This window comes from Lasioglossum baleicum, chromosome 10 (genome assembly GCF_051020765.1).
Source record: "Lasioglossum baleicum chromosome 10, iyLasBale1, whole genome shotgun sequence".
Lineage (NCBI taxonomy): Eukaryota > Metazoa > Arthropoda > Insecta > Hymenoptera > Halictidae > Lasioglossum > Lasioglossum baleicum.
Genome location: NC_134938.1, coordinates 819,038 through 830,622, shown reverse-complemented (window position 1 = coordinate 830,622; position 11,585 = coordinate 819,038). Strand labels below are relative to the sequence as shown.

Sequence of the window (11,585 nt, the reverse complement as noted above, 5' to 3'; positions counted from 1 at the left end):
ATCCCGGGACAAGCGTGGGCAACGCAACTCGAGCCTCGCCTAAACGGATGCAACAATGCGAACGCGTAACAGCACAACTGCCGACGCGTGCTCACCTAATTCAGCCGCGTATCTTCATCGCGAAATCACGCTGGGAGTGAATGAGACAACCTAGACGAGGTCTTCTTGAAGGTCGATGCCGATTGGCCGTGATATTTCAACGTCTTCACTCTGATCATAGTGAATGAAACCTGCTTTCACAGTCATCAGCACAGAATAAAACAATGAACAAAAATCGCAGGTCAATTTTTAAGACGCCATTGCAAAGGAAAGACTTTTTTCTACAAGCTCGCGTTGGTTCCATCCTTGAAAAAAATTTTTTACGAACACCACAACGTCCAGTAGCACCTCTGCTTTGGGTTATTCTCAAAATGGCACATTTTGCATTTAAAAAACGATAAAACGATAAACAAAAATCGCAGATTAATTTTTGAGACGCCATTGCAAGGGGAAGACTTTCCTCTACAAGCTCACGTTGGTCCCAATCTGAAAGAAAAATTTTTACGAACACACTACAAATTCCAGTATCACCTGTACTTTGGATGAGGTCCAAAAGGTGGGAATAATCCCAAGTACAGGTGCTGCTGGACGTTCCAGAGTTCGTAAAAAATTTTTTTGCAGGATGAAACCAACGCGATCTTCTGAAGAAAAGTCTCCCCTTTAAAATGTCGTGCGAAAAGTTGATCTGCGATTTTTTGCCACCGAGTTACGTTTGTTCGAATGAAAAATGCAAAATTGATTCTAGAATTGTTAATGCTAAAGACAAACAGGAGGTGTAATGAACGAAAAAATGGATCGAGCAAAGTGGGCATGGCAACGGCTCGGCGGTTCAGCAACGTGACAATTTTTAGCGCTCGGCGCAGTAACACGTCCGATTGAATTCCCCCGCGCTATCGGCATTTATCTTTCTGTCCGGCTGGGTGCAACGCGTTCTGCAAGGTTAAATGCAGCCGTAAAAACGTATCGAAACGGATGCAACAGTTGGCTAGGGAGCACGTGACCCCCGTAGGCCGGCTAGGCGTTCGTTCGGTGTGTCTGGCTGATAAGCACCGAGAGAAACACAGCGAGCCAGAGAATGTTTGGCGTGTCCTGTGCCCCGCCCTTGGGGTTGGCGGGAGCAACGGAGAACACCAAGACACCAAGACAGAACAACAATGCCCCTATAAAAGCGCCATCGAAGCCGTTCGATGTCAGCACATCCACTCCAGCCACCGAGGCAAAGTATCCTACAAAGCTTCCCGAGCAATCTCAACACTTCCTCTTCAACCATGTGCAACCTGGTAGCGGTCTTCCTCCTCGCGGCTCTGTCCACCGTGTCAGCCGCGCCATCTCTACTGGCCCCCGGAGCTGCTCTGGCCGGGCCACTTTTGGGACCTGCCGCGCTTAGCGGGCCCATCACCGGACCCTCCGCACTCGCCGGACCTGTCGTAGGACCTGCTCGCATCTCCGGAGCCGTCGACGGTGGCGCTGTCGTCACTGGAGCCGTTGCTGGACCCTCTCTAGTTTCCGGAAGCGTCGCTGGAGCCGCTGCTCCCTGGGGCGCTCCCTGGGCCGCCGCCGCACCATGGGGCGCTGCTGCGCCGTGGGCTCCGTGGGGTGAGTCGTCTTAATTAATCGAAAATAACTTCGTTATTCTTCGTTGTTTCTTTATGAAACATTTATTAATCGATTGGTAACGTTGCTCTGAGTGGAACGAGCCCAAACACGACACCGTTCGGTGCACATTTAAATACCGCCTCGATTATCCGAACCGCTGCGGAATTCTTCATTTTCTGAATACGTCTTTCGATTCATTTTGAAACTGTGCATATACAGAATTATATAAATCAGCGTTGCAAATAGGTAATTCTTTGTAATCCTTCGACCAGTTCGGATACGGGAGGGTCCATTAGATCGGGGATCAAGCGGGCAAATACGAACGGAATCGGGTCGTGTTTGGTATCGTTTTAATCGGGGAAATGTCAGGAACACGCCGGTGAGAGTTTCACGAGGAAAATCATTCGGGACGAGCCAGAATGATCAATAAACCAGTTCAATCTCTATCTCGCATCGAATCCGGCGACGCATAGAAACTCTCGCCGTCTTATCGACGTCAACCCAGAGCCCGGTGCGGTTGATTGAGCTAATCACGAACGACATTTATCTTCCAGGCGCGGTCGTGGCCGGTCCAGCGGCAGGTCCAGCAGCCCTTGCAGGTCCCATCGCAGCTCCGGCTTTGATTGCCGGGCCATCTGGTAGCATAGCAGCCGGACCAGCTGGTGTTGGGGGTATCGTGAGCGGGGCAGGGCATTGGTAATCGCCTGAAATGGATCACCATCCAAGACACCTTCGACTGATCTCCCCCCTGATGCCCAGCCATTTGGAAACCGACCGCGCCACGATCTCCGTCATACACCGCTAGTACCTCCTTTTTGTCACACTGTGTATCTCTTTACATATATTCCGTGTACATAACAATACCTCACATATACGTTTCTTATGCGTACATAATAAAACAATTCCGGAGAGGAACCCAGCTATTCTCGAATCATTCCTAATCACTGCTGCTTCACTCTGAGCGATACCTCAAAACAATTTTTTTAGCGAACTGTACGACTCGTACACTTTTGTAGAAAGCAAATAAACGATGTGTTCTTGAAGATATCGGAGTTCTGTCTCTCCACTTCGCCTTCCCCTTCCACCACGTTGTTTTCCCACTCCGCGACGGGACGGTCACGTGACGCGTTCCGTAAGACTTGCCTCCCCACCAGGGTTGCCATCTGCGAGTCCCGCCAGGCCTGTATCCTTCCACCCTCGCCCAGCTATGCTGCGGAGCCCGCCTTTACTTCCCCCACTCTTCCCACTAACGCTGACGCGTACCACGTGGAGCAAGCTGGCGGGACTCGCAGATAGCAACCCTGCTCTCCACTCTGGCTTCCCACCTCTAGTCGTCCACCTGTCCACAGATACAGTCAGTCGACGATTTCTGAGGGGTGTCCTGAAGAACGATGTCCGAGAGGGTACGCTAGACGTTCCGACTGTCCGAAGGCGACGCTCGAGGGATCGGTCGCCGGGAATTTCACACTCGACGGATCAAAGGGAAGGGAGTCGATGTCAGGTCAAGTCAACATTAGTTTGCGATTAAGGCCGAACCGATTGGAGGGCATTGTTCTCATCGTCACCCCGGAGGCTGTCGACACCGGCCTCTATTTCGCGGTCCATTGTCCCGGCCGCCGGCGACCGTGGGACGATACCTGTCCACCTTTGCCGGTAATTGGAGGAAATTGCTTCAACACCGCTCCAATCAGCCGAGTATTCTCTGTACGAGGAGCGACAGTACCGGATCCTCCTGATATCCGAGCGTTTCCCTCGGCCTGAGCTTTGTTCACCACCCCTCTCTCTCTCTCTCTCTCTCTCTCTCTCTCTGTCTGTCTCTCTCTATGAAAGCTACATCATCGTTGCGCCCCTTTAATCTCCGTTTTCAATCACACACTCGCTCTAGGAAAATGCACCGAAGGATGCATCGACGGTACGGTCGCCTGGACCAGGGAACTTTGCGCACTGTTTCCGGTACCTTTGCAAAGACCCCCCGGAGAGGAAATTATTAGCGCAACGTTGCCTGCCCATTACCATTTCAAAGGGACGTGGACGACCGAGGAGCAACAAGTCCGGGACCCGAGTCGTCAAATTGGACAGTTTGTCGACGAAGTGGCTGAAATGCTCGTTATTAAGGAGCGGCGCAGCGAAGTTAGACTACGGACGGCGCCGGGGGAATGAAACATGAAATCCTACGGTGTACTGCTTCGACGGGGCTTAACCGGTGTGCAAGTGTGGAAGGGTTTGCCGGGGAACGTGTTTGCTCACGGGGTTTGGACATAGTGGAGTCGCTAAACAGGCTGCACCTAGGTAGTACTAGGTACACCTAGGTAGACCCTCGCTAGACCTTGTTTTTTGTTTAAGGGCGGTGGGGAAATGCATTTTTCGCACTCCCCCTCCAGATGATGGTCGGAGGGAGGGGTAGTGTGGGACTCACCTTGCCTGAGAAAAATTAGAAACGAAGGCATACCCACTAAAACCCCAGCTTCTGAGGTCCCTTGTCCTCCAGTACTCCAGCCGGAGACTATAAACTTTCGTTGGCCCGCTATTCGCAATTCTACACGAAAATCTGTCCTCCAGCTCCGGAGCCACTCCTGTTCTTGGCTCTTAAGGGCGATATTTTACCGATACAGTGACTGAATCGGTAAAACAGTGAGTACAAATTCAGAAATACACTAGCGATCCTAGCTAAAAATGCCATGGAACTGATGCTTGTGCCGAAACCCTCCGTTTAGGGGTGTAGTTCCACCGTACTTCGTAGTTTTCAAACTGTGTGTTTAAACACGTATAGTTTAACATAATAAAGGTTGCATTGATATTGTATGTGACCCTGAATATGCGGCCAGCTTCATTTTTTTCTATAGAAACCTTAAATCTCTCGATATTTAAGAAAATGTATGTGTCTTGACAGTGGCAGCGCTGTCACGCCGCCCAATATTTGTCGAACTCCGGTACATGCTGCCGAATAATGAAAATTACGCCTCAAAAACGCAAAAGCAGGCTATTTTAGGAGCTGATCGCAATTGGTGGATCTTTTATCCATCGATTGTGACTACGTAGGGGCCCCAAATGTTTGAAAAGTACGGAACCCTTGCAACCTCGTGTACGTATACGGTGTCTAGCGGTGTGGGAGGGTACCACCACACTGGCGTTCGGCCAAGGTCAAATTCGGACCGTCACCCTTAAAACCCTCGCTAGACCTGGGTCAGACCTGGGTGACGATGGGCCGAGAAACACATGGTGCTGCTTTTCCCCTTCGCCGGCTCGGCAAGGCAGTCTCCACCACGTCCACTCAGGTAGTAACCTGCTGGTGCAGCATCGTGGGGCTCGTGCTGAAAGGATAGTCGGAGTGAACGTGGTGGGGACTGCCTTGCCGAGCCAGAGAAGGGGAAAAGCAGCACCGTGTGTTTTTCGGGGCATCGTCCCTTTTTAGACCCTTGCTAGAGCTAGGTGGACCCTCACCATATGTGAAACTTTAAAAATACCTCCTACGCTCTAACCATTTCCCTCAGCTGCTATCGATCAGCCGGTGGACAAGCAGGCGAAATTGACAAAGGATTCAATCTACTGAATGAGCGAAAATAAAATTGCTAGTAAACCTTTAGCCAGACAATTTTAAGCAACGAGTCTAGTAATAAAAATTGGGTGCTCACCGGTTGGGGATCAGCCTCGAAAAACAGCTCGCACCGTCATCACCATGATACAACGCGTTGCACCTTCACGGTTATGAATCCGCGGGAATGAAGAGCACATCTCCGGGATGCAAATTAGCAAAGCGTCTGCAGAAACAGCAGCATCGGTGGCAGGCAGGATCCCCGGTGCAACAAGTACGACGAGTTCTTAAATCAAATAGTCTTGCGCCCTGGAGACAAGGTAAATTCAATCAGCCGGGCCGACGGGATGATAACGGTTAACGTCGGCTCGCGTAAACGGGCGAAATTTATAGTATACCGAGTAATCGAGTTGCGGGATCGCGCCGAGTGCTCACCGTGAGATAGCACATTGCGCTTCTCGTTCGGGCGCAATTAATCCGTGAACCTCTGCGAGGCTTTACGAACCACCGCGACGTTCTACCAGGTTCTACGGAGGTTCTACCTGGGATGGGAGACGTGTTTCGTTGAACAGCACACGTAGACAGAGAGACATTCTTCCGTATGGAAATATATAGGTCGTGCCCAGACGGTTAACGGAACGGCGTGACATTTTCCCGTGGAAAAATCGGAGCAAAAGCGGGAGACGGCTTCAGGGTCGACCTGGGGTATAAAAGCTGACGTCGCGGGGTCAATTGGCAGTACAACAATTAGCTCTCTTTGGCCAACGCGGAGGAAGAACCACACAGCAGCAACCATGAAGTTCTTGGTAAGAGTACTATTTTTCTGTCTGAACCCTTTCAAATGATACCGCAGTCAGCTTAAAAGAAATTTCATTAACGGTACGCACAGCGCATAATTGATCGGTGACCAATTCCATTCCCGCCGGATCAACACAAGCAACAAGAGAGCGCATTGATTAACCGCTAAATTATTTCGTCAGTGGCCGAGCGTAATTCTCGACTATGTCAAAAGCATCAGTTAGCAACAATTCAAGCTTCTCCATTAAAGTATTAAAAATTTCACGGCGAACATAATTTTCAACGAAGGATCTGGGCTTCCAGACATTCTTAGACTGTTCATTACAAGTGAAACGATGCACGTATTCTAGTCAGCGTGCATTCGGTGAGGCTCGATGCACGTCTAACAACGATGTAATGTTTCTGTCCCCAGGCTATGTTCGCAGCGCTCGTATCGATCTGCTCTGCAGCTCCTAGTATCTGGAGTCCAGCCTTAGCAGGCGTATCTGTCGCTGGACCACTTGTAGGGCCTGCAGTTGTTGCCGGTCCTGGAGCTGGAGTTGTAAAGGTAGCTGGTCCAGTTGCTGGTCCGGCTGTAGTCACCGGGGCTGTCGCTGCTCCATCAGCTGTTGTTGGCTCTGTCGCTGGTCCTACTGTTGTTTCTCAGCCCGGTGTTGGCTCTGTTGTCGTTGGTGAGTTCAATGGTGTCTTGATTCGCTCTCCCCTATTTGTTTTGTTTAAGGGCGGTGGGGAAATGCACTTTACGCACACACTCCCTAGTGTGGGACCACCTTGCCTGAGAAAAACAAGAGGCGAAGGCATACCCACTAAAATCCCACCGCCCAGGGGCCCCTTCAGAGGTCCCTCCTTGTCCTCTAATACTCCAGCCGGGGACCATGAACTTTCATTGGCCCGCTATTCGCAGTTCTACACGATACTTGTCCTTCGGCTCCGGAGCCACTCCTGTTCTTGGCTCTTTGATTTATTCTCCGCTAAGTTGACGCATCCCCAAGTTAACTGTCATCTCTATCTTAACTGTTCTCTCCCTTAACTGTCACCTCACTTCATTTCCTCAGAAATCGATAATTGGCGGATCGAATCGCGCATTCCAACAATAATAAATGAATTCTTTCAGGTGGAGGACTCGTCGCACCTGGACTAGTTGCGCCCGCAGTCGTAGCTGCACCCGCTGCCACGGTCGTCGCTGGTCCAGTGACATCCGCGGTCGTCGCTGGTCCAGCAACGTCCGCGGTCGTCGCTGGTCCAGTCGCCAAAACCACGGTAATCGGCGCGTCTTCATCAGCGGTAATCGCCGGTGGACATGCCTGGTAATTAACTAGGAGGAGGAAACCTCGAATCCCACGATATACCTCGTGCCTAACTCAGGCTCACAACTTCTGCGACTATACTCTTATCCACTGGTTCGAGACGGGCCATATGTGTCCCGAAACATTACGCTTGTATTTAAACGCATACTTAAATATTTAAATGTATAAATAAATATCACTGTATCGTAACGCTCGTCTTTGTTTATTTCATTAACTGAGGGATTTTTAAGGGACCTCATTGATAAAAATATTCTTTCGAAAATCCTTTTCCTCTTCAATAACTGAATTTCGCCGACCCTAATTAACCGAAACACGCTAACAGCGCGCCGTTTCCGCCGCCTCGGCGACTCATCGTTGCGGAATTCGTCCGGGAGCGTACGCTCGATACATTACGAATCAGCGGCGGAGCGAATCTCGTGGGCTAACCGTGTCCTCCCACACAAAAAGGCACGTACGAATAATTTTGCAACGGCACACGATTTGCAGCGGGGAGGGCTAACGCGCTTAGACAACTCCCGTTAGGATTCCTCTCATGAATATTTCATCGTGCGTCTCCCCATGGAACAAAGTGGGGGTGGAGGGGGAGGGTGCGGAGGGGGGGGATAGAAGCAACAGAAAGAAGAGTAAAATAAGAGACGCGGCTAGGCGAGTTAGCACCTGTGCGCACCGTTCCATCGCGTTGCCCACGCGAAAAACAACGAAACGCTCGACGAGGCAGAGTGGGAGGGGAGAGAGGTGGACAGGTAACAATACAGGGACGCAATTATGCAGTCATAATTGGTTCACTGTCAAGTACGGCGTTCGACAAGCTCGCCGACGACGGCTGATAAATGATCGTCTCCGTTGATAGCGAGCCACGGTAGTCGCGGTTATGAGAGTGGAACGGATTTTCTCCTCAAGGATATCTAACTGTTCGGACAGATGTCGGGTATGATAATCGGTGGCGCAATCCGAGATACGCTGGACGTACCACAGCGGAAAGTATTATTCTGGAGCTATCAGGTTCGGTTAGATATCAAATCGATGTCCACTCGACTTTGAAACAAGCTAATGTGCACTTTCTCTCCGGACACATTCCCGCAAAATCAAATTTAATTAACCGAGTCGATACTGTTCTTGATAGTTAGTCTCGGTTGGATGGGATCATCTGAAATGATCTGCTTGTCTCAAGTTCAACGACACCCTATGTTTTCCATTGCATATTCTCGTAGAGCATGAAAAGACGAATTCAACGACTACCATGACCATACCATTGCGATTATCCGTTCTCGAGATATTCCTAAGTAAAAATCGTGTCTCATTCATTATGTCACTTTTCGAGCACGGATATCTCGAGATGGGATGATCGGAATGGTACGTTCATGGTAGTCGTTGGATTCGTCTTTTCGCGCTCTACGAGAATACCGATGAATGTATACAGGGTGTCTATACTTGAAAATAGTATAGCTTGTGTTTCTTCGAAGATTTTAACAGATTTTAAAATTGTAAGCTTAATTCTATACATGTAGCAAATTTGACGTGTAACCATTCGGAAAATCATTCGGGATGTGCGGAAATGGAAATGCGGGACAATTTCGATGGGCCGAATTAGTTGCAGTGTAAATTGAACGTATCACAAGCACCCAGGGCCAGTTAAACTGAGTCGATTAATTGAACCCTATTTTGTCGTTTAAACACGCCGAACAACACGGTATATACTATGGGAAATTAGCATGACGCGACACAATCAAATGTCCGAGTGTATGCCGCGTGCCGACGCGCAATATCGTCCAGGGGACCATGATAACACTCACTCTCCCTCTTCATCCCTTTCTGTCCCTCTCTCTCTCTCTCTCTCATCGTATATACTTGCAGTGGTTGAAACCCTCTGATTCGCGGGCCAAACTATATTCGCGCTTAATTCTCTGCTCGTGTGTCTACACTACCAACATAACGCACGCTAGCGATACATCGAGCGGATCGTTTACCAAGAACCGTTTGCGGTTAGAATTAACGTGCTAATTGTTTCAGCCACCTAATTATGGTCGGCTCTTGTCGTTTGACAGATTCATACCTCGCAGCGAGACATCATCTCTGATTATATTCGGGATCTTGATGAGAACATTCATCACTAAATTGAAGAAGTGAATTACGAAACTGACGAGGACATTGTTCAATTATTTTCGTGATTAATTATTTCCATCTTTTGCTATGCAACATTTTCATCTTACAATTTTAGCTATTAAAACGGAGTTAGAGTGAAGTCTTGATCTAAATCAACGGGAGCTTTACGATCTAAGGAAATTGCTTAAACCCTCCACTGCGAACTACATGATTTAAGAGACAGAACGGACCAGGAGCTTTTACTTAGATCAAGACATTATTGTAAAATATTGTACTATTTTTCACATTCGATCTACGAAGATTAAGATTAACGCTGGTAGTGGTGAGGGAGGGGAGGGGGGTAATAAAAATTCAAGGGAACCGATTCTCGCCGATCTGGTTTCTCATTTTCTTGGATTCTGTTCGGATAATGACGGCATATTCTCCGCGCAATTGCAAAAGCCTGTCAACAATGGGGACGCAAGTTCTGGTGGAACAGGGTCAGAAAGTTCGCTATAATTGATGTCGTTTGATACAAAGAGCAGAGAGACGAAGCATTGAAAGAGCCTGGGCAAATATTCTTCAAACGGTGCCACTCCCACGAACTCGTCACAAAAGGCGGAACTTTTCAATATCTCCAGTTCGTCGTGGCTTGTGAAGCCATTTCCGACGGACCCGAGGGACTCTGATCGTTTTGCGACTCGATGCGACGGCAGGCGTGAATTCGAGCAGGAACCTCTCGTTGACAGGGGTAATTTCGAATGGCGGGGGTCGAACTACCTCCAATTTCACTTCCTTCCGACGAAAACGTGACGCTAATAAAGTGATCACACTACCACCCATCCCTACGAAAAACATCGCTGTTGCTAAACCATTTATGCATAATTTTTATAAATAATGTTAAGAATTTATGCAGAATTTTTACAAATAATTTCAAGAATTAATGAATTATTTTCATAAATAATTTCAAGAATTGATGAATTATTTTTATAAATGATTTCAAGAATTTATGAATAATTTTCATAAATGATTTCAACAATTTATAATTATGTACTATATACTAGTACAAAATAATTTAAAGAATTGATGAATAATTTTTACAGATAATATGAAGAATTGATGAATAATTCTTATAAATAATGTCAAGAATTGATGAATAATTTTTATAAATGATATCAAGAATTTATAATTATGTAATATATACTAGTATAAAATAATTTCAAGAATCGATGAATAATTTTTATAAATAATGTCAAGAATTGACGAGTAATTTTTATAAATGATTTCAAGAATTTATAATTATGTAATATATACTAGTACAAAATAATTTCAAGAATTGATGAATAATTTTTATAAATAATTTCAACAATTGATGAATAATTTCCATAAATAATCTCAAGTCCCCAACAATGAATTTCTAATTAAACGGATTCCAATGAACAAAGACTTGTTAAAATATTCGAATTCCAGGGCTTGAAAAGATTAAACATTGGAAAAGAAAATAAGAATTGATGGAATTGTTGACGAAGTTCACCGCTATCGGCCAACTACCGCGATAATCAAACTAACAAGTTCTGTGAACATTGCGCGAAGATATTCGTCACCCGGAAGTTTGCCCTGTTAATCCAAAGTCGGAAGTTCCTTCGGCAAGATCGCGCCGTTGTTTCCTGCGAAACTGCAACGCGCGAATTCGGTCGAGCGCGACGAGACACGGTGCGGTGTACGGATCGCGATTCGCAATTTGACGAATTCGCCGCGTGCAATTACGCCCGGGTGTGCCGCGGGTCGGCGTCGGGATTCAAAAGAACAGATTACCGCGCTGGGAAAAATCAGTGAAACGTCGGGGAAAAATGCTCGGCTCGTCGCACGCGAAATAGAACACCGAACAGAACATGTTTCGTTTTTCCCCTCTACGTTTGATGCTCGTTTGGTAGCCGCGGATGCGTTTAGGATAGACGTATTCGGACGGAATATGGGCACGGTAAAAACGTTATTTTATTAAATTATTTTTCAGGAAACCATGATTCAGAACCAAGTATCAAGGATTTTTATGCGGATTAAAAATTTTCCGCGTTCACTGCACAATACAAAAGCTTAATAAACATTTATTTCCTCACCCAAATAGCACACGACGCCTCAAAGACGTCAATTTTACTTCTATTTGAAGTCTGACAGTCTGACGTCTTTTTAGGACGTCATTTATTAATAATGGGCTGCAATTGTTGAAATTA

General features: G+C 47.3%; 2 protein-coding genes across 2 annotated transcripts; both read left to right on the top strand.

The window, feature by feature from the left end:
• The first annotated feature begins 1,222 nt into the window (after positions 1 to 1,222).
• LOC143212547 (uncharacterized) lies at positions 1,223 to 2,678 on the top strand. Its single transcript, XM_076431457.1, has 2 exons — positions 1,223 to 1,635; positions 2,190 to 2,678. Exons 1-2 carry the CDS (start codon positions 1,227 to 1,229, stop codon positions 2,333 to 2,335), a joined length of 555 nt encoding a protein of 184 aa, XP_076287572.1. The 5' UTR covers positions 1,223 to 1,226; the 3' UTR covers positions 2,336 to 2,678.
• Positions 2,679 to 5,825: 3,147 nt separating this feature from the next.
• Positions 5,826 to 7,461, top strand: LOC143212548 (uncharacterized). Its single transcript, XM_076431458.1, has 3 exons — positions 5,826 to 5,973; positions 6,378 to 6,636; positions 7,080 to 7,461. The coding sequence occupies exons 1-3, from the start codon at positions 5,962 to 5,964 to the stop codon at positions 7,274 to 7,276; spliced, it is 468 nt and encodes a 155-aa protein (XP_076287573.1). The 5' UTR covers positions 5,826 to 5,961; the 3' UTR covers positions 7,277 to 7,461.
• The last annotated feature ends 4,124 nt before the right edge of the window (positions 7,462 to 11,585 follow it).